Source organism: Seriola dumerili, unplaced genomic scaffold (assembly GCF_002260705.1).
Source record: "Seriola dumerili isolate Sdu_G_001 unplaced genomic scaffold, Sdu_1.0 BDQW01000367.1, whole genome shotgun sequence".
NCBI lineage: Eukaryota > Metazoa > Chordata > Actinopteri > Carangiformes > Carangidae > Seriola > Seriola dumerili.
This window is the reverse complement of record NW_019174622.1, coordinates 1699314-1722853: the sequence shown is the minus strand read 5'-3', so window position 1 is coordinate 1722853 and position 23540 is coordinate 1699314. Positions and strand designations below refer to the sequence as shown.

At 42.3% G+C, this 23540-nt stretch overlaps 1 protein-coding gene across 1 annotated transcript; it reads right to left on the bottom strand.

Annotated features, from left to right (window-relative positions):
* Positions 1–80: 80 nt before the first annotated feature.
* Positions 81–22857, bottom strand: rars (arginyl-tRNA synthetase). Its single transcript, XM_022760873.1, has 15 exons — positions 22679–22857; positions 21463–21597; positions 20951–21139; positions 20657–20765; positions 19797–19897; positions 19366–19487; positions 18532–18652; positions 16500–16629; positions 16269–16373; positions 15488–15666; positions 13388–13497; positions 9605–9710; positions 5058–5230; positions 2776–3023; positions 81–402 (listed from the first exon to the last, which is right to left on the bottom strand). Exons 1-15 carry the CDS (start codon positions 22721–22723, stop codon positions 293–295), a joined length of 1983 nt encoding a protein of 660 aa, XP_022616594.1. The 5' UTR covers positions 22724–22857; the 3' UTR covers positions 81–292.
* Positions 22858–23540: the final 683 nt, after the last annotated feature.

Sequence of the window (23540 nt, the reverse complement as noted above, 5' to 3'; positions counted from 1 at the left end):
CTTTATTCTATTACAGAAACAATAAGAAATCTGTCTCTAACGTGAGAGATCCACAGGGTGAAAATGATCCACAGCAGATGTTTCGGTTCATACAGGTTCTTTAATAAAAAAAGATCCTTCACATGAGATGTTTTAACTGATGAGCTGAACGGGATGGATTTCATAACTTTTATGGAAAATAAAGTCCAGTGAGTTTTGGCCGAGGCGTGAGTGAGACAGACTCACGATCTTTATCTTAACCGTTAATCATCGTCTTCATCTTCGCTTGGAGGCGGGTGGGATCGCCGTGACATCACATCCTGTGGACGGGGTTGATGCCCAGGATTTCGAAGCCTTTAGCCATGACGGCGGCCGTGGCGTCGCAGAGCAGCATCCTCCACATGTTCACCTTTATCACCTCACCTGGACACAGACGCAGAGAGAAGAAACATTTAAGATTTTACGTCTGAGAATTTATTTTATTTTATTTCCTGAAAAAAAATAATTGACTGTTTTGACAAAACAAGCAATTAGAATATGTTAACCTGAGCTTCGGGGAATCTTTTCACTGTTTTCTGATATTTTATAGATTAAACAATCAATCAATTATCAAAAGAAAATAACTATCAGATGTATTGATAGTGGAAATAATTGTTGGTTGCAGCTGATTCACAGAAAGAAGGAAAAACAAAACTTTACAACAAATGAGCAACAAATATAAAGTTGGAGCCCGGAGGACCCGACATGGCTGCACTTCAATGGTGCAAATTTCTAACACATTTATGATTAATCAAATTATATCGACAGAAATTAGATGCAGTAATAACACGGAGTGTCATTGGGTAAATGGAGGTAAGACGCCTCGGATCAGGATCAGAGCCAAAGGGAAGTGGACTGATGCGTCTAGAGTCAGAGGGGACATGTGGACGCTCTAACGCCGGACTTCATCTGGACAAAACCGGTTGTTATGATTCACACAGATACGTAAATAATGTGATAATTACGTCTTTTCAAGTGAACATCACGTCCTTTACACGATCAAAGAAAAGAAAAACAAAAGAGATGAAGGTGATGAAGGAAAAGAGACACAGGGGAAAAACGAGAAGAGACTGGAGCGACGGCAAACAGGAAAACATTCAGAGGTGAAGCAGAGAACGACACCAACAAACAACAAAAGGTCAGAGGGCACATTTAATGATGCCACCATTACACAGCGGCGGGCCGACGCACCCTGGCTTCAAATGAAAATCAATGACCCGGACATCTGCATCCACATGCAACGTTCCACGACCGTCGCCGCCCACCGGGCCAAATCGCTGCACGGCGCTGAAATCCAATAGAAATTATGTCGGTAATGAGCAGCACAGGGTGCATTAAAGCAGACGAGTCGTTAAAGGGGCGGGAGCGTCGACGGGTGCTGACGGACGGCAAAATGAGTTTGTAATTTACACAAACAAGCCGACGCTTCCGAGTTTACGAGAGGACGACGGAGTGCAGCTGATGCTGAGGCGACGCTGACGAGAAAGAAGCTGCGTGGAGATAAAAGCTGTTTGAAAAGTGTTATTACCTTCTGATAAATTTACCAGATGTGAATTGATGGTTCAGACATTATTATTTAATTTAAAGCTCCATCCAGTGTAAAGGTCTGTGTCCATGTGTAGTGTGATTATAGATCAGCTCTAGCTTCTATATTAATACTGTGAAGGTATCAAAGCCTCAGTCCACAGAGAAATGCACACAGCCTGTATTCAGAAACTGAGCCTTAAAACCAGCCGTCAGGACTTCTGGAACTTTGTGATGTCACAACAAAGCAGTCACCAAGCCCCGCCCACCTGGACCCACCATCCAAACCGTTAGAGGATTTGGTTTCTCTGAGTGAAATCTGCTATATTTTTTATTCGATCACTCAGAAAACAATCAGCAAATCAGAAGAGAGGCTCAGAGCCTCCTCTCTTCTGATTGGCTCACAGACCTGTTGTTGCTAGAGCTCCAGAGAGAAGCCTGAGAGAGGAGGAAAGTATGTGGACAGAGTATTTTGTTTTTGTTTTTTTGCTGTAAAGCAGACAGAGTGCAGAGAGATGTGTTGATGATTATGTGCACACGTCGGCCTCACACACACCCTTCTCCTTTGCGACATAATGTTCAGTATTATAACCTGACAGCGAACGCAGCGTATTGGTTTTCTCTGTGACTCTGAAGCCGTCCGTCTCTGTTCAAGCAAACACTCTCCATCAGTCTGAACTGTTCTCTTTCTGAAAAAACATGACATAAAATAAAAGCCTCCAGCTGGTTTACTGCTGCAGCGCTAACTGAGCATTAGCATAATTAAACAGCTCTAAGCCTGAAGTGCTAGCACTCCAGTGCACCGCGGGGATAAAAACGTGGAGGGCTAACGGCGCTCAGACGGCTTTTAGTGACGACCCCCTCAGAGTGAGACTTCCTGTTGACTGACTCTTCCTGCTTCTCCTACTCCACCTCTGACCTCCATTTACCTCAAAGCCGTTTGTTTTTATGGAGGCGTGAAAACATAATTTACAAAAACCCATGAATAAAATCTGTTTTTAAATGTGACACTGCTGCTGAGGATAAACCTCCATCTTGTTGTCAACAGTTTCCATCATTGCAGAGAGGAAAACAACTGTTTGTATATTGGCAGTAACAGTCATGTGACACCTTTTCTCTAACCCCATTACCTGTTACTCTTTTCAGAAGTTGGATGGTTGATATCCAGTTCCTGACCTCTGACCTTTCTGTGGAGAGAATATGAATCTACCCCAAGAACCCCCATGGCGTTACCTGTCTTCCTGTCCTTCTCCACGCAGTAGCAGCTGTCGTAGAACTCGGTGAAGGTGGTGGCGAGCTCGTACAGGTAGTCGCAGAGCGTGTGCAGCAGCAGGTCGTCCAGGATCTTCTGCAGGATCTCGGGGAAGCGCAGGATGCACTTCCCCAGCTTCCACTCCTTCTCGTGGTCCAGGAGGACCTCTGTGGTCTCCGCCGCTTTCCTCAGCGCGGCCTCGTCGATGTTCGCCAGACGAGCTATGGACCTGTGGGAAATCAATGACACCATTAATATGGACGTCACGCTCTGCTCCTGTACGTCGTAGACAAACACCGTGAGACATGGATCCAGGATCAGAGAAACCCCGAGATCTTTCTCATATTTAGCAACAGGAGTCTGACGCTTCTGTACGACAGAGACAAATAACAGACTGTGTCACAGTTTAAACATAAAGCTCGATCAACGCTGGAGTTCTGAGGCCGATATTTAAACGATATATGATCAATATTCTGTTTTCTAAGAGAAAAATGAACCTTCCTGATAAACAAAGAATTGTTAACCAAGATAAATGAGTCAGCGCTCTCTCCAGGACAAACTTTCTAAATGAACTCAAACAAACAGTATAACTGGCTACTTTAATATCATTTATCAATCGACATTCATCTACAATAAGCCAATATATTTATTAGTTTTCTTTTACATCACCTGATCGTGACCGACTCGTTTGTTTCTGCTTTTTCCAGCTTGTAAAAACGTTTTCAAATTAAAAAAGTTTCTCTTTTGTCCCGACGCTGCAACTTGCTGCTGTGGTTCATTTCTAATTGATCAACGTAATCAATCAGTCCTGTTTGACGATGGTCGTTTCACACATCGAGTTTCATAAGCCTCTTGGAATATTTCATCATGTGATCATGGTGAGCTGCAGGAAACTGGTGTAAAGTGAATATCACACAAAAAAATTATAAATTAAATCAAAATAATTTATATGTTTTTATTATAATAATTTGAGGATGTCACTTTAGACTGTCAAACTGCAAGGAGCATTTTTCAGTTTTATTTTACAGTATTTCTTACAAGTAAAATTAAGAGTGTGCAAATCAATCAATTTTAATTAATTGCCGACTCTTGGATAATGTGCAATAAATCCAGACAAAAATGTATTTTATATTTATAAAAATGAAGGATTAATATGTTTTTACTTCAGTTTAGATGAAACTGCTTTTTTAAAAAGGAAACTCTGGAAACCAAATTAGGAAATAATCAAACCCTAAAATAAAGCGTTTTTCACCATTTCCTCAACAATTAATCTGAAGATAATTTTTCCCCCATCAACTGAAATCACTTGCATCACAACATATTTAGCGCAGCCTCCGAGGACTTGGCTAAACACCGGCTGCCGTTCTGTTCTTCACTCGTCTGTCAGGACGGAACAAACTGAACAACCTCCCCCTGAGGAAAGTCTCCGTTTCAGACTTCGTCTTGTCGTCTATGACACTCGAACACCCACAGTGACGGGGGGCCGCTGCCACCGGTGAGTGCTCTATTGACTGAGAGCAGGAACATCGAGTCTTCTCAGGTAAGACTGCTCTCACACGCCCCCCCCCCCTTCCGCCCCCTCCTGCTGAAAATGGAGAAGATCAATCTTTGCTGGGCACTCTGCCACCCCCAAGTCTAACACCTCCAGGGAGGCAGCGGGAGGAGGGGGATCAGTGCAGACAGGAGATGCTCACTCGATACGGGGGGGGGGGGTTTGGTGAAAATACCCCTGAAGATTAATCCGGCACCAGAACCTCCAGCGAGGGGCCAGCGAGGCTGATCTGATATGGGTAATGGAAGTATACTGGTGGTGGTGGGAGGTGCTCTGACCGGGCGGAGAGGAGACGAGGACACTGACGAAGGAACAAGGAACTCAGTTTAACTTTCTAGATACTTTACGTGTCCCGAAGTGAAGACCAGCGGGGGGGGGGATTCCTCATCGAGCAACTTGTTTGACTTGATCAATACATTTCTACACAGACCAACTTTCTCTGCATCACTTATAATATTCTTTTCTAAAGTTATTTCTTTATCTTTATTATAAAGTGTAGAGTGACAGGAAGTCACCGGTCGGGTCGCCCCCAAACACGGACGTTTTTAACCTCAACATCATTACCACCTACCTGAAGTGTCAGAGCTGCTACAGCTCCACAGCAAACTACAACTACCGCCTCGTGGTCAGGTGTGCCGAACCTTCGCCACAGACTCAGACTCAGTGTTCACACGTCGGGTGTAATGCTGAACGTTACAGCAAGACTCTCACCTGATGCGGGTGAAGGCGTAGAGGAGGTACGCCGCCGTGTTGCCCCGGTCGTCCAGCATCTTGTCGAACGAGAAGACGTAGTCGTTGATGCGGTTGTGGGAGAGATCGGCGTATTTGATGCAGCCGAAGGCGACGGACCTCTGGGCTTTAATCAGCTCCTCCGGAGTCAGCACCTGCAGAAACACAGTGGACAGGTGTGGAGGTAACCATCTCTCCCATCACCACTTCCCCCTCAAACTCTTTAAAAGGCATTAAAAATGTGGATAAGAGCCGCGTCAGTAATTACTGCAGGCACTTCTTCAACTTGTGCTTCTATCAGTAAAACCACTAAGTTCAATTTAATCAAAATAATGAATCAAAATTTTCTAACCTCGGGCGAAAAGATTAAATTGACTCATTAAGTCGTAGCCTTCCCTTGAACCTGCGTGTGACGTGTCTGATACCACGGGCAGCCAACACAGTGCGAAGAGGATTAAACAGAAGATTCAGTGATGGTGATTTGATTGGAAAACAACAACAACAAAAACAACAACAAACCTCCCATCGAGCGCGACAGACTGAAGCAGTGATGTGACGTGACCAGAACATCACTACAGATGTGAGAAAGATTTCAAAAAATCAAATGTGCAGGATGGACGGATTTATGTCAGGAGGGAAAAGTTCACGTGTCAACAAACGTAATTTTCCTTTTTGCTAACACTTTAAGTCGCTTTATTTCATTTCAATAAACAGAAAATATACATTTAATAACTGATGCAGCTGTAAGCACATGTGAAAACAGTTTAAATGACATTTACGTTCAGTATTTGTGAACAGTTACAACAACTCCTACAGAGACGACAGAGTTTTACTGTCTCTGATTCTCTCAACAAACAGCTGTAACAGAAACATGCAGTTGTTCACAAATACATTACATTTCATTTGCTGCTTGGAAATATTAATTAAAAAGGAATGTGAAGTGTTGCCTCATTTTTTCATGCGCACAATAGAAACTAGTGAAAACAACACAAACACACAACCTGCCCTTCATTTTCTTAAAAATGTTATTTCACTAAAATTCAACTCCTTTTCTTCCCTGTGTTTGTGGCACATAGGATATTTATTTATTTAATTTCCCACTCATTTAATGTGTCATTTTGCTCCTTTAAATGTTACTTTATATGTGTGTATACTGTGTGTATATATATATATTTTATTTTTTTATTTTTTTTTTATTTTATTTTATCGTTTCATTAAATATATTTCTTTTGTTTTATTATACTGAACATTACATTCTTCTATCTATATCCATGTAATTGTTGCTGCTGTTGTTTTTATCTTGTCTTATGTTCTGAATCTTGTTTGATTTGTAAAGTGTCTTGAAAGATACTTACTTAATAAAATGTATTATTATTAAATATATTATTTATTTATTTAAGTAGTGGCAGACTTTTCTGACTATCGACTGACTGATCAATCGACCAATCGTTGCGGCTCTTGTTACAGCGCCAGGAGGCGCCAGGACAGGATCCAAGAGGACAGGACACAGTGTGACACAACAGGACGAGGCGGGAAGGGACAGAACATAACAGGATATGATAAAAACCAAATAAAAAAAAAGTATAATAGACTAAAGGCTCGAAGACAGAAGAAGAGAACAACAGGAGACTGGAGAAAACAAACCTTAGCAGCAGCAGCGTTAGCGGTGCAGGCCGAGGGTCACGGAGGCCAGGGTTGGGGTTTGTTTTAATGAGGCAGGGTTAGCAGATGGTAGACGTGGGCACCGACCCAGACAGAGAGCAAAGTGCCAGGCCAGAGGCGCCTGCAGGGAAACTGTGTTGGCACCGCTTCCCCACAACCTTCTCAGCATTAAAATCATTGCAGTTCAACTGGAAGTCACTGAGTGTTTACACTGCGCCGAGTGCTCCAGATAATACCTAACCAGGTCAGGCTCTTGTGTTTTGTTTTTTTAAAAACTTGTTTTCATCCCCCTGAAAGTTTAATTTCCGATGCAAACACCTCAACATCAGAAGGTGTAAACACATGCAGGTAAATTAACAGAGAAGTCAGAGTTTTGCTGTGTGGAGTGAAGAGAAAACAGCAGCTAATGATAGCCTTGGGATGGAGGGAAAGGGCCTGTGAACAGATATTTTCTGGGTTGAATCTGGAGAGTAGCTGGAACAAATCAGGTCAGGAGGTGAAAAATAACACTTCCCATTCCTAAACAACCAACGCAACCATTCTTTTATTTAACAAGGTGTAGTAGGGCTGCACACGAGCCGGTTGATGGAGCCAAGTTTTGTGTTTGTGCTGCCGAGAAAAAAAAACACGACTCATCAAAAGGTTTTCTGGGGGAAGAAAAGCGAAGGGGGGGAGTGAAATCTCTCTCTCACACACACGACCACGAAAAGTTTGTGAAAGACGATTTCATGAGCTAAATGTCGGGGAAAACAAATGACTTCAGGCTCAAAAGGAATTTCAGATGAAATGATTCAGCAACAAAACTTACAACTGGAGCCGCCGCTACAGACTCTCTCAGGCTCTTTATTAAGTCCAGCTTTTAATATCCCAACACCTTCAGGGTGGACTGACCATGACATGGCGACTTTTCCTCTCAGTTCAAGACTTTGACTCGTGAGCAAATACCTGCAAAACTACCGCAACTGTGTTTGGGGTTAATTATCAGTTGTAAGAAAGTGAATCGGCTGTTTTACCGTGTTGTCGGACTCACGAAGCGTCGCCAGTTTCCAGCTGATGTTTTACGATTTACGTCAAAAACGATCAGCGTTAGTATTTATCAAACACGGACAACAGAGGAGATCATGGACCCGTGGTGAAGTCTGAAGGGATTCCCTTGAGGAGTTCTGGAGATACTGCGTTCAACAAGGCCAAAATCATGTTTCGAGAGGTCACCGTGACCTTTGACCTTTAGCCAATAAAGTCTAATCAGTTCATCCCTTGAGTCCTAGTGAATGTTTGCGCCAAATTTGAAGAAGTTCCATTAAGGTGTTACTGAGATGTCGCGTTCACGATGATGGGACAGACCAGTGTTTTGCAGAGGCACCGCCGCCGCCGCTGCATCCTGGGCTCAGCGCCGCTCAGGACGATTGCGATTGGTTTAAAGAAATGCAAACAAGCCAGAGCGCAGCCGGACCTTCCTCCAGCGCTGACGCAGCACCGTGGAGATCTGGCGGTCTGGCCATGGAGTAACATCCAGGTAACTTCTATTTCGCCTCGTCTCGTTTCCTGATTGGAGACTTTCCCCGCCAAACAGCTTCACGCATCATCAGCTGACGAAGCCTTAATAAGGCCGCATTCAGACGGACTTGAGGCCTGTGTGGCTTCAGACATGAGGAGGTTTGAGCTCACACGGGACACGGAAAGCAAAGAGGAGCGTGATGAAAAGATGGAGGGGAGGAAGACGAATAAAAGCGGGCTGTCCTCAGAGCTCAGCAGATGAAGGGAACTAAAAGTCTGGCGGTGGGTGGCGTTTCCCATTTCAGTCCGGGTCCTCTGTGGACGTGATCAGAAAGATCCGGAGCTTGGCTCGGTTCACGCAGGATGAGAGCGAGAAGATTTAATGGCTACTGTAGAGTGAGACGGTCATTACTGTAAAATAAGCCTTGTCAGGGTGAATCGAAAGCCGGGCGCAAAAGCGGAAATAATGAGCTGCTCACTGGAACTAAATGGCTGCTTATCAAAGATTAAACATTGGGCACGAAATATTGATATTAAATGATTCTAATACAAGCTAAAATATTGTGCAATATTCTGCCAAAAATGATTCAAGTAGACTGTAACTGAGGAGGGTTTCTGCCATAAAGTCTAACAAGCAATTATTCTGAGGAGAAATTAGAGAAATAAAGCAGCTGATTAAATATGAAACAGCAGCGAGCTGGACATAAATAAAAAGAGCTCCGACTGCTTCCACGAGGGTCTCAAGTTAAATATTCAGCACAGACATGTAAAGCATTAGAAAAAAAACAACCTAATACAAAACAGCACAACCCCTGAGGTGCTGCGGTTGTGTTTGACTTCGGCGTGTCTTTGTTGTTTCGCCCTCTAACAACTTCTTCTTCTTCTTCTTCTTCTTCTTCATCCGCAAAGAAGAACGAAAACATAAGTTCATTCTTCCCAATTTAAATCTTTTCAGTGTCATGCAAAGCTCAGAGGGTCTGAGGCCAGAAGGAAAACATGGCTCACGCTTTATTCTCCAGCACTTCACTGCACCGTGCGAGCTGGAGGAGACGCGCATTTTTACTCTCTTATTGGTGCATGAAGAAAAGTCAAGGGGATCACCGACGTCAGCAGGATTCATCCTCTGGGGAACGCGAATGTCTGCACAAAGTGTAACGGCGGTTCGTCCAATATTTGGTCAAGATGTTTCACTCTGGACCCAACAGAGTGTTTCTTCTATTTTTAAAGCTCCATGTTTTCTTCTTCTTCTGTGTTTTATTTTGAAGTGTTGATCCATAAGAAGATATATTTGTGATTTTAAGAATCAGAAACCATCTCCTCTCTCAGGCCTCTCTCCGTCAGGACATGACTCTCTGCGACGGCTCTCTCACCTTGTCTCTCTCCTTCTCCTTCAGTTTGTCCATGGACCTCTTCAGTCCCTCCTCCAGCAGGTCCATCAGCCTCACCGTGTCTCCCGACCGGGTCTTAAACTTCTTCCTGAGCGAGACAGACGGAGAAACAAAAAAAAAAAAAGAAAAGAAAAGAAAAGTTGAGCGTGAGGAAAGGTGTCTCCCGGTGAACTCTGCAGCCACAGAAATCCCCGACACATACAAGATGCAGACAAAGCGTCCTGAAAGAGATCAGAGAGCAGAACTTTCCGGCAGGTACGAGGAGGTTTGACTTTTCTGTCGGAAATAATTATCATGACAACAAACTATTAGATTATTTCCGCTCGCCGACGCCTCGGGGTGAGACATTTTGTACAATCAGGCAAATCAGATGAGCATTACAAGCAGAACATGAGCCACAAATTTAATAACCCCCCACCCCCCCCACCCCCCGCCCCTGTTTACTTGCAGCTAATAACAGCCCCCCCCCCCCACCGTGGCTGTGCTAAGCTCTTATTGTCTGGTTGAGCGATTATGAAAGCAGCATGATAAATTTCTAATGGAGTTCGGTGTAGCGCAGACATTGTGGGGCCAATTTACGCCCCCTCAGGTTACTGTGGGGCGTTTAGCAGCACTTAGTTATGGCCTCTGCGACGCGTAACGTCAACAAACCCCCCCCTCCCCCCGCGTGGACTCTTCTTCTCTGGACGATTGATTAGCAAAAAACAACAGTGTGACAGATATGTGTTCAAATTATAGAGCGTGTTCACGTATCAGCCGCACAGTAATCACCGCTTACTACAAGAGCAGATAAATAACACACCGGGGAGGAAGAGCAGGTACAAGTACGAGTCTGAAACAAAACCGAGATTGTGGCAATAAAACAAAATAAAATGTCCCAGTTGAAAACTTTAATATCTTTTAAATGATGATGTTCATATTTCTGGCTGCTTTTGTTTGGATTCAACAAAAGAAGGAGGAAGAGGAGGAAGAGAAGAAGGAGGAAGAGGGAAAGTAAGGGAAGGAAGAGAAGAAGTAGACAGAAGAGAATAAAAAGACAGAAGAAGAAAAAGAGGATGAAAAGGAGGACGAGAGGGGAGAAGGAAAATGTGACGAGGGAGAGGGAGGAGGAAGATGAGGAAGGATGAAAGGAGGAGGAGGTGTAGAAGGATGAGGACTACGTAAGGACTGAAAAGGGAAGAGAGAGAAGAGGATTGAGGAAGAGGAGAAGGGAGAGGGAGGGGAGGCAGGAAGGACACGTAGGAAGAACAGGACTGAAAAGAGAGGGAAGAAGAAGAATGAGGAAGAGGAGGACGAGTTGGAGAAGAAGAGGGAACTTGAGAAGCAGAAGAAGGAGTAGAAGAGGAGGAGGTGAAAGAGAAGATGAAGTGAAGGAGGAGTAGAAGACGACGATGGAGCTCAAAAAGATGATGAACCAAGACTGAGAATAATTTATTACGCGTCTTATTTTAATATTTTCTGTTTTGAGTTCATGACATAAAAAGTGACAGTGATTTCACTCGTGGTTCAGACTTTAACGTCTTTCTGCTGCTGGGTTTGGATTCACGTCAATCATCAACAAGATGTGTTTGAGAGGTCACTACGACCTCGACCTATGACCTTTGAGCACCAAAAACTAATCAGTTCATCCTTGAGTCCTGGTCAATGTTTGTGCCAAATTTGAAGAAGTTCCATCGAGGCGTTATGGAGATATCGTGTTCACAACGATGCGACGGACGGACGGACGAAAAACCCGAAAATAACATCCCTCCACCTCCGGCTGTCGCCGGCACGGAGGAATAACTACGTCCTCAAAGTGCTGTGAATAATTAAAATGTCAAGTCAAACCAGTTACAGGCTACAGGTGGACTGGAGAAGTTAATCAATGAGCAGTCGATTGACGAGCTGTGTGTGCTGAGAGGAAACACAGTCTGGTCATCAAGGTTTAATCCAAACCGCAGAGATTTGAGTCCGACCTGCGGATCTTTGTAAACGCCTGTTGTTTGATTCATTGTATAAAACAAACTGTAGCCTTTATTATAATCATCAGATTGATCAGGCAAATATTCCACTTCACTTAAGATTTGGGGCTGAAGGTGATCTCCTACATTATTAATGTGAAAATGCACAATTTCAAACATAAATACATTTCTACATAAACAATCAATCAAGCATCAATCTATCCCGTGTAAGTTCAGTCTGAGAGCTTTCTTCAAACTTGGTCTGACGTCGCTGCTGAACTTTTAATTACCGCTGTCCACCTACGGCCCCGCAGAGCGCCGCTGCTCCCCTCATCCCCTCGCACGGCGAGTAATAACAGCCCTGTGTTCAAACACCGACTCCTCTGTTTGTGGAGCAGCGGCTGTATATTTTCCTTTTTATTTGTCGATGCAGTAAAAGTTCTGCTTTTTATGTTTGATAATAAATGTGATAAAAACATGAAGCAGAGGCGATAAAGACGCGGTGAAGGACGTTCAGATGATTACAGTGAGGCGGCGGCGGCGGTGAAGTCTCGCTCTCCGGAGGAGCTGCTCGTCTTCGCTGCGGCTCTGATGACGGTGATTTGGAGTCGCATTAAACTGTTATTAGTCTGTACGTGGTCACAACACTCAACACTGTCAGAGTCGAGCCTCTATTCAACTCTTTACCGTCGTCTTAACTCTCTGATGGCATGACCAGGAAACGCATTCACCAACACGTCTAAAAGTCACTAATTACTCACTAATTAAAGACTCCAGGAACACACTGCACCCGTCCAAGAAGTAGTTCCAACTCCTCGTACAAAACCCCAACGTGTTGTTTTTATATTTAACTTTGTCCACAGCTTAAATAACCGTGTTAATCTACGGCTGTGTCCCAGTTCAGGAGCTAGCTTGACGACGCAACGGTAAGGGCGGGAAACAGCTGGTGACGCAAAGCAAAAATCCACTGTAGGCAACACCGTCTCATTTCGCAGTCTACGAAGGGCCACACCTTTCGTAGACCGTGTCGTTCGCGCCTGAATTGGGAAACAGCTAATATCGTTGGACACAGCCATGCTAGCCGTTTCCCCTCATTCTCAGCCTTTGTGCTAAGCTAAACTAAGCTAAGCTAACCAGCGGCTGGCGTTAGCTTTCATATTTAGCGACAGTGGCATCGATCGTCTCATGTAACGTTCAGCAACAAAGAGAAGGAGCCAACGTGAGAAATGTAGCTGCAGCTTCAATCTGCAGGTTTTCAGTTTGAACAAAAACATATTTGTGTCGTTTTGTTTTGCCAGTTATTGGGGGATTTTAATTATGAACTAAACTTTAATAACAAATTCAGCTCTTAGCAAACTGACAGATAATTGTCGACATGTTTTCTCTGTTGAAACATCGACACCTGGCGAACACACTGTTCCCTGACCTGTATTTTCTAAATTCACTTAGTTAAATCGCAGTGTTTTTATGAAGCGCAGAGAAAAACACATTAAAGAAATAAGGAAAGACGCATAAAACTGTTGTTATTTCAAAACACTGACAGGAAGCCAACATGGGGAAGGGTGGGATTAAAATTCAATCTGAGGTGTTGTTTCCACAGAAAGGCATCGCAAATGAATGAAATGAAAATGTAAACCAGAAACATGACGGGTGTTTTGTAAATGTGAAATTCCACCTTAACTGTCAACTGAAATCAGTTCATAAGCAAATTTAAGATGGAAAACATTTGATCTATTCGCAGAGTCAAGCTTGTGTGAGTTTAGAGAATCACATGATCCGGTCACTCCGACCGTCAGTCAGCTCTCTGTGTGTGTTTCCAACTCACTTGTCCTCCCCCAGCACCACTCCAAAGCCTGCGTGCTCCACCCGGGTCACCTGGGGATTGTACCAGCCAATCATCTGAGCCGCAGCAAACACCACCTGGAAGTGTGTGGCCTAAAGGAGAGTATACACACACACACACACAAATTGAGTGACATATAACATAAATGTCACATCCAACTTTCCAGATTAAGAGAGGACCTTCCTATATGTCACTGCTGCCTGGAACAAAGTCCTGACCAGTAGCGCGCGCGCGCGCACACACACACACACACACACACACACCAGTAAAGTGTAAACAAAGCTGCGAGCACGTCTTTAGGTCATTCAGAAGGAAGTCACGGCCTCGTCTGAACCTCTGAACCTCAGACTTCCTGCCCATCAGTCAGCAGCTCCAACATTTCACTCATAATCCAACACATTCTTCCCGGTCTTGCAGTGAAGTCAACTCCTATTGGAAAAACACTTCTCATTGCTTTTCGGGAGCTTTTTTTGGGAAACACTGGGAACCAGATCTGCTGCTAGCAAAGTCAAGGAGCAACTAGCTCTTTATCTTCTGCCAATAAATATGAAAACACGTCCGGTAACTGTAGCTACACATTTACAAACACACTGAGACTTTACAATGAAGATGGAGGAGGTGTGTTTGATAAAATCTGGGACTTTATTAAACACAATATTTAAATATAATGTTGTTCTTTTTAAAGAAACACCACCTTGGACTTAATTCATCTGTGAGTGAGGCTGTTGTTGTCATGTATGATGCGTTGTGTTTGTTTGTGGGTTTCGATTTGTTTATTTTATTCTCCTTTTTGTAAGTTTTCATTCTGACTATACTGCAAAAATAATAAACTTTTTTTTTTTTAACCATAGGAAAAGTGAGAGGAAGTTGACAGGAGTTCTTACAAAATATCGATGTTAAGATGTCGCACCTGCACGTCGTTCATCTCTTCCTGTCCTTTAGCAGCACGTTTAAGATACAGTCACCTTGGTAACGTGTCCGACAGGTTGCCTTGTATTTACTGCTCTGGGTAAATTAAGTTCCCTCAGATGACAGTTTTAGTTTCAGTGAGTCTGCAGACGCCGACCCCCCCCCCCCCCTCCTGCTCACATCTGCTGAGGACGATGATGTCTGTCTTCATAACAACCCGCATAACATTTTAAAGCCCAACCTGCTGTCTGTGACACAGACGGTGACTTCTGAAAAGTTTTCAGCCTCCAACTTGTTCAGGAAGGACTGATTTAAAAAAATAAAATAAAATATTTCTATCTCACTGAAAAAGACACTGAAAACATCCTGTACCATTTTATCTACAGGTGGCAGGTGGTTTGCGTCTGCAGGAAACTAGACGATGATTTATCTGTTCTGTTACTGGATCAAAGATTATGTTTTTCTACCTGTGCTTAGATGAATTATGGGATATATTTACACCAAAAAACACTGTTAGTTGAAGAAAATGTCCATTTAAAGTAGATTTCCTCCTTTCACAGGGTTTCTGGGGGCCAGGTGAGACTTTCCTTAAAGTCTGAGTTAAGGTTTCCTTAAAATAAAACCGGTCGCAGAAAAACACCCTTAAGTCTTCTCCTTAAATGTTCACTCAAGTATTTAAGGTTTTCTCCTTATTTAGTCTTATACTTATACAAATGCTAATGGAAGCAAATCAACAGTCTCCATGGAAACAGTAGAATTGCTGTAAAATCTCTTCCGTTGCTGTAAATGTCTTAACTTTATTTCCTTAACTAAGCGAAACCTTTTAAGAGATTCTGTGTAACGCCCTTAAGTAACTCCCTCAGCCGAGGAGAAATTAAACCTTAAGTAGAAAACTTAAAGTGTTTTGTGCAACCGGCCTCTGCTTCCCAAAAAGTGATAATGGAAGCAAATCAACAGTCTCCATGGAAACAGTAGTATGTCACTGATGTAAAATCTCACTCTTTCAAATGCCTTAACTCTCTCCTTAAAACTTTTAAGAGACTGTTTTGTTTACTTTCTGACTTCCAGGTTTTTTTTTTGTGAACGCCATCATCCTTTCCTCTATCTGAACTCCACCACGCAAGTCTCTCTGTCATCTCTCTCTCTCTCTCTCTCTCTCTCTCTCTCTCTCACCTGTCCGCTGTCCGTGACGTAGATGATGACGTCGGCCTTCTCGACAAAGAGCCGCTGATGCAGGGCCGCGAGGTCCGACGTGTCGTAGGTGTAGCCGCCGTCCGACTTGACGATGGTGAGCGGGATGGACTGACCCGGGGCGAAGACGATCTTACGGCCCTCGTCCAGCTCCATCAGGCCTGAGCAGAGGGACGGAGAGGAGGAGAGGAAGAAGAGGTGAGGAGAAGATGGATGAGGCGGGGAAGAGGGGAGAGAGAGCGGGAAATGAGAGGAAGAAAAATGGAATAAATGATGATTACAGGAGAAAGAGAGACTAATAATGTAGGTGTAATCAGAAGGGAAAAGAGAAAGAGGAGATAATGAGAAAAATGAAAGAAGACAGAAAGAAAAAGAGAGAGATTTGGGGGGTGAAAGGGAAATTACACAACCCCAAAAAAGAGAAAAGAAAAAACAGGAGGTGGCAGTTAAGATGCCAGAGGAGACATTTATGAGACAATTTTGCCCCCTAGTGGTGAAATAGTGTAACTGCAGACTACAGTTTAAAGACTATTGAATGTTTGTCAAAGTATTACTGTGACAACGAGTTTAATTATCTTCACACCCAAAGACACGGGTTAATTATCAAACAGACCTTTGTTGAATCAGAGCTGATCGTGTCTCTAAGTTTTATTTTTAAAGCCTCCTGAAAATAGAAGTAAATGAATCACAATGGAAAGAAAATGTAAAGGTTCCTCTGACGAAACAGTATCCAGCTGTGACCTTTGACCTCTTGCACACCGACCTTTCGCTTCAAACTCCTTCACCACCCGTGTCATCAGGTCCTGGTAGTACGACTCTCCTCTCTCGATGATCTGGATGTCCAGGCAGTCGTAAACCTTCTGAAACTCTGCAACACACGTGCGGAGGAAAAAGGAGAATCACCGGTGTGCTTTAAGGTGGACTGTTTAAGGTGGACCTTTAATATTATGTATCACATGCACAGATAAACGGACGGACGGACGGGGGGGTCTACCTCTCCTGGACACGTCACAGATGAGGTTCCAGCCTTTGATGAAGTCCGGTTCTTTGCTCTGCAGCCTGACGACGCACTGGTACGCTCGCTTCTTGAAGTCCTCCTCCTCGTCGAAGCGCTTCTTCGACTCCTGATGAAGTTAGGAAGAGGAGGAGGAGGAGGAAGAGGAGGAGAAAGGAGAGGGGAACAGAGAAAAGAAAAGAAATGAGAGCACGGAGACGAAGAGAGGAGCAGAGAGAGAGAGAGAGAGAGGCGGCCGGATGATGCAAGAGGTAAATGAGGTGTGGAGAGAAATGAGGGAGGACGACAGCAGAGAGGACAGATAGTGTTCTCTGAGTTTGTACTATATACTGTGCAGCCATAAAACGGCTTTTTCTTCACCATGAAAATGATTTTCATCTCATCCATAAGACTTGTTCTCCTCGGTCGACCACATCGTTTGCCATTTTCTAGTTCTCCTGAGCACAGTTGTTTTTTTTTTTCCTCCTTTCTTTCTTTTAGAAAGTACCAACTGTTGATTTTGGCAAAACAACGACCTTTGATTTCTCTCTGATAGTTTTTAGCCTCATTGTTTTCTTCTCTGCTCCTCATATTAACTGACAACTCCACCTTAAATCAACTCTGAGCCACATCTGAGCTTCTTTTTCTTTTACATGAGCGAACGTTTGAAACGACACGCAGCTGCCCAAGAAACATTTCGTAGACTTTAGTGTCCAATTACTTTTGAACACTTGCAATTTGGGCACTGTGTGCTGAAAGGGCTTCTTCTCCCACACAGCTCTTTCTATGTGGATGTAAACCTGATCAAATTAAAGCCGAGACTTGGCACTTCAATGCGGAGTCCATTATTCTATCTCAGACTGAATGTGCTGAAGCTCAGACGGTCCAGACTGTTCTGACTATTTTCCTCTGAACTTTGGCTACGTACTCTCAGCAAATGTAATATAACATCGCGATCATGCTTTTTGGCTTCCTCCATTAATTAAACCTGATCAAGTGCAATTTTGTCACCTGCACTTTAAAGTTTTTACTTCACTGCATCAACTCAAGCCTTATTTAAAAAAAGGTAAATTGTTGGACCAACCACAGGCCTGTGTCTCTGCATCCAACTAGAATCGACGCCTCGCGCTTGTATCCCTCCGCCACTCGGACTACTTTCAGATTACGTCCCTGTTTATCCTGTTTATCATATAAAATATTAAACATTTGTGTGGAAATGTTGTATGTTCTGAATATTTACAGTCATATATGATGATATCTATAAATATCTTTGGGTTTTAGACTTTTGGTTGGACAAAACACCGTGACTTTGACCTTTGACCTTTGGCCACCAAAATCTAAATCAGTTCATCCTCGAGTCCCAGTGAATGTTGGTGCCAGATTTGAGGAAGTTCCATCAAGGTGTTACTGAGATATCGTGTCCTCCGTCTCGGGCTGTCACCGACTCGGAGGCATTAAAAACCGTTCGTTGTGCAGAGAGAACATTTTCACAAACAAAAGGAAATTAATGGATCTGTTCTTCTTCTGTTCATTTTAACCAGACGGCTGACTCTGCTGATAGAAGCATCACAGTCTGAGAGCGTGAGAGAGCAGGAACAACTGCTGCTATGACTTTCAGATTTGAAAAATAAAAACAAAAACAAACACAAACAAATCTCCTGGACTCAATTGTTAATAACAAAACCTGATTTTGGAGTCACTGCAGGGGAGCTGACAGGCCAGTTTTTTTTGGAACAATTTCACCGGCCTTTTACTCCGTGTTTACCCGCTGGCAAGTTTTAATTTGCAATCATTATGTCACTTTGCTGAATTACTTTTTCCATATTCTGCACCATCGCTGTCGTCTCTGTAATTTACTTTGATAACTAACAGAAAATAGCCGCCTGTTGGAGAGCTGACACTTGCAGCTGATCCGTGTTTAACCCGCTAACTTAAGTCTGTGGTTATGTGTCATTTCAGATATCTATCCAACATTTCCTGTGGGATCAGACACCAAGTGGAAAACAGAGAGACAGATGGAGTATTAACTGACTTTGTAGAAGGCCTGCAGGTCACCGATGGGTGGGGACACGGTCAGGTAGTCTGGGAATTTGTCCTGCAGGTGGGCGATCAGCATCCCAAACTGGGTGCCCCAGTCTCCCACGTGGTTCAACCTGCAAATGTTAATATGAAATGTCAGACACTGGGAAAATACCACAGACTTGTTTGACTTCTCTACATCTCAGGCCGTGACGTGAGCAGCTGAGTTTCTGGTTGAGGTTTTCACTCTGCGACAAACAGTCCATTCAGCAAAATATCACTATTATCGGAAATACTGTCCTGATATCTGGATATTGGATGATTGATAAGTTCAGCTTCAACATGTCGATCCAAGTTAAGTACTGCTGAACATTAAGGGTCATATTTTAATTAAAATTACATTACTGTTTGTTTCTGATCTCCACAGATGCTACATATTAGCATGATAAATGTATGACTGTCACAGTATTGCACGCTAACTATTAACATGCACACAGTTAGCATGATAACATCTTAAAATGCTAAATGTCATGTCAGTTAACATCCAATATTAACACATGTTCATTTTAATGCTAACTGTATGTGCTTCATCATCATGTTAGCATGCTAATACTGGCTCTGCTTTGAGTTTAATGCTACAGTTAGCTACCTCACATGCTAAAATGATGAAAGTTACATGCTAAACGTACTTACTTTGGCATATAAACATGCTATATCAGCTGTGCAGTGTTAGCATGCTAATATGCTAATATGAACCTAACAAACTGTGAGTTGAGAGGATGCAGAACATTAGCTTAGCCTAGCTTAGCACTCACTAGCAGGTCGTGTGAACAGCGACGGCACTGACCTGAGGACGTCGTAGCCCAGAAACTCAAACAGTCGACACATGCTGTCCCCGATGATGGTGGAGCGCAGGTGACCCACATGCATCTCTTTGGCAATGTTGGGGGAGGAGAAATCCACGACCACCTGAGCAGCAGCAGCACAACAACATACACACTATTTATAACTACTATTTTTTCCTTCTTCTTCTTCTTCATCCTCTACCTCAGTTTTACCCTTTTTAGCTTTAGACTTAAATAAGTTTGAAAAAGTAAAAGTCTCCAGTATTTCATGAGGAAAAAAAACAAAGATTATAGAAAAGTATGAAATAAATAAACATAATTTTGTGTCTTATATGTGACGCCTGTGACAGAAGACATTTCAGAATCTGATCCGACGTCTGAAGATGTGACGTGATTAAAAAATATCTGCATATGTGAGTGAAGTGTGACAAACCTTCTTCCTGGAGGCCAGCGGTGGAGGCTGGACCCCGTTGACGAGCAGGTTACTCAACAGTTTGGACACAAAGGTCCTCTTCAGGTGGATGTTGATGAAGCCTGAGGACGTGGGAGACATTAAGACGGGAAGCTAGAGATGCTACAGGCAGGACTCTGGTTATTAACGAACCTGCTGATGAGCTTAAATGGACTGAAGGGTTTTCATGTGATCTGTTCGGTTGTACTAATAGTTCTGATCTATTCAGGAGTTCATGTATTCAGGATTTCTAGAAGATAATACTGAAAAATTGTTATGAGGTTTTTGCAACATTTCTTGACCTTTACTGACTTCTCCAATACATCTGCATTTAGGCTTAAAAAAAACAAGAGAAAAACTTACTTATCTTTTTTTATGAATCAATATTTGGAATGAAAATCAAGTCATACTGTTTAATAAAATTGATCGCAGCTTAAACGCATTTTCAACTTGTGTGTGATACAGTGTGAACTATAACAATGCAAACAAATCCACTGAATCTTTGGCACTTTTTTCATATTATTATCAATTTATAAAATTGTCTTAAAGCTGCAATAAAGATTTATTTTAAATTAAAAAATAGGCTTTTTTTAACGTTTTAATGACTTATTTTGTATGTAAACTCTGTATTTCTTATTTGTATTGTGGTCTGTACTCCCTGTACTTGATGTGATGCTTTCATTGTTGTTTGTTGTTCAATAAAAACATTAATATAAACAAAAGAAATTTCACCTATTTCTGAAACTCAAAGATATGTACAGTATGTATGAAATAACAAAAGATTCTCATTTAAAGAAGTAAATAAAACAAATCAACTCATATGATTTTATTATTGTCTGTACCTGGTCCTGCAATTTCAGTTTTCTGGACGAGTTCGTTGTCTGGAAGGTTCTGGATGATCCTCTCTGCGATCTCCCTCGGGCTGACTTTGATTCCCTTTGCCTTCAGCATCTGCAGCACAAAAAAAGTCAGAGACAGTTTGGTTTAAAATGTGTTAAATTTACTGATATAAAAACATACTAATGTCCCACAACAAATCAAGGTCTGAAACTTAATTAAATTTAAGATATTTAAACGATTTCAGGATCCGGAGACTCACTGAAATCTTCCATTTAACCTCAGTTTAAAGGTCTAACCTGTGCCATGGCCATAGCGCTGTTGCACTGGTAGTCTCCGAACTTGGCCTGCTGGTTGGGCGTGACGGCCAGCGGAGGGTTGTCCAGCTCGGGGCAGGAAGCTCGGATGGCTTCGCCGAAAATCTCCTGAAGCTGCTGGTTGATATTCATCATGGATTTACTGCAGTGAGGCTTCTCCTCCTGCAGACTCTGAGGACACACAACGAAAACATAACGATGACACATGAATTTGAACTCTGTACAGCACGTCATATAGTATTTATTTATTGTTTAATATAATCTAATTTAAATTCATACTAAATAGTGGGATTGATGACTTAATGTAACCACTGCTGCTCTATTCTAGTGTAAGATCAATGCTTCTGATTCTCTTTTTGGAGGAAGTGTTACCTGACATTAATATAACTACAATATTTAGACATGAAGTAGTGAACAGTGTGCTAGTACAACTACAAAAAATGCAAACTTCGGTCTCGTGTCATCTCAGAGCTGCAAGCCGCTGCATCACTCACCCTCTTGAGGATGTTGAGGCGGTATTTCAGCCGGGTGTTTTCCTCCCGCAGCTCGTCCAGACGTGGAGACGGACTCAGGTTCTGTGGGTTCTTTAGACTCTCGATCTCTGCAGAGAGACTCCGGATCTCCCGCTCCTGATTATAGGTCAGGCCATAAAAGGTTATTGGAATTGGTCCGAGTAAATCAGAACGAAACATAAAGTGTTTATCTCATTATCAATACATGATAAAATAAACATTCAAATTACAAAGTGAAAGTCAAAAGTCTGTGAAATTCACATGAACCTTTAACTCTAGATTTGGTTGGTTAAAATATATGAATTTATTTCTTTTGTAGTCTGACAAAGAAGACAGAAGTTATGATTAAAAAGGAGATTCTGAGGGAATCAGAGCTGAAAAGACTGACACTGAAAACATTATTCAAAACTATTTTGATAATCAATAACCAACAGTCCCTCTTCTTCTTCTTACAGATTTTATTTTACATTGTAAAGACCACTGGAGGGCCCCAAACTTCACTTTATTAACCAGGGACCAAACAGTAAACTGTAAAATTAACATTATATAAAGGCAAGCTAGGTGTATTAGTAACACTCACCTTTCATTTTATTTGACTATTGATTACTGTTAATTAGATATGGACTGTATGATACATAGTTTAGTGTTAGTACAAACATGTACTCGCATCAAGACTCCATTCAAATATCTCCTCGTTTAATATTCATTTCATATTTAATGAATAATAGCATGACTGTCAGTGCAGCCACACATCCTGTAATGTACCAAAATAAAATCATGACATCTTCTAGTGAGTTCGGCAGAGAGAGGACGCTTCAAGAAACGATATATTCATTCATACAAACTTGCTGTCACTGAACTGCACAGTCGGACGTGTGACGTCCATACGAATAACAGGAAAACCAAGTACAAAAAGTTGATATATTTCAATAACAAATGGTGTAAGGTGTAATGTACGTTAGCCGAATTTGAGACTGTCGTTAACCTAACCGAAAGACGTTAATAACTTTGTCTGGTCGTGCAGGAGGTTTTAGCAACAGACGAAAATACTTTCAATTGACGGTTGAAGTCAATGAAGTCCGTCGCTGCTTCGCCTCTGAAGCCCGCTGTGTAGCTACCTGACGGACACCGGTGCTCACACTCGTATGTAGCCTGCTAGCTAACGTTAGCCACTTCCACCGACAAACCGGCCGGTTACCTGCTGTTGCAGCCGGGCTGTGTAGTCGGTCACTGGGTCTCCCATCTTTCTGAAGTACCGGAGAGACGCTCTTCTCTGGCTGGATGTGGAATCTCGTGGATGATGAAACAAACTGCGAGAGGAGGAAGAAGTTCTCAACTTTCACATGTTATTCCGGTGCTGGGACCGGTCGCCATCTTGTTCTTCGTCTCCACTGCCGGCTCGTAAACCGCTCTAAAAGGTGCAGAGCGCCACCTACTGTACGGCAGCGTGTACGGTCCAGCTCTATGTTGGGTAAAGTTGTGTTTTATCAAATTACTTTTTTTTTTTTTTTTTAAATTCACTATAGATTAATTAACTATTATTTACTTCAGTAAAACACAGCAGGAATTAAAAGTAATATTTTTTCAAGAAAACATTTCCCTAAAAAAATCCTGTTATTCTGAATTACCGAGATAATTATACCAGAATTAACAAAATAATTATCTTGTTAATTCAAAAAAACAGAACAAAATTTTTTTTTTTCAAGTGAATGCATTACACTTCTGTAAATTAACACAGGGTAGTATTACTCCTTCATAGTACATTTATCTTCATAATCAGTACGCCTGAAAATTCAATAATCAATTGATTCATGATATTAAATGTTAGACTATAGTGGAATTACACCCTGAAGCCGAAGTTGACATATTCTTACCAAAAGATGAGTTTACTGTCACAGAAAACTAGGAAACAGGAATCATCTTTCATCAATTAATCAGTTATCATAAATATTTTTTGTCAATCAACAAAGTCAATCAATTAATTTTTTTTCAGAGAAATTTGAGAGACTATGTAAAACAAAATGCAGTTTCTGAACACACCCAAGTAGAAGAGAAGAACT

Bases quoted from the DNA above. Each gene is read 5' to 3' on its own strand.
- rars (XM_022760873.1), bottom strand. From the start codon at position 22,723: ATGGGAGACCCAGTGACCGACTACACAGCCCGGCTGCAACAGCAG. The intron at 15,667-16,268 runs GTCGGTGTGCAA...CCCTCTGCTCAG, and splicing joins GAAGGAGTTTGAAGCGAAAG to GCCTGATGGAGCTGGACGAG. The intron at 3,024-5,057 runs GTGAGAGTCTTG...GATTTCCCACAG, and splicing joins TACGCCTTCACCCGCATCAG to GTCCATAGCTCGTCTGGCGA.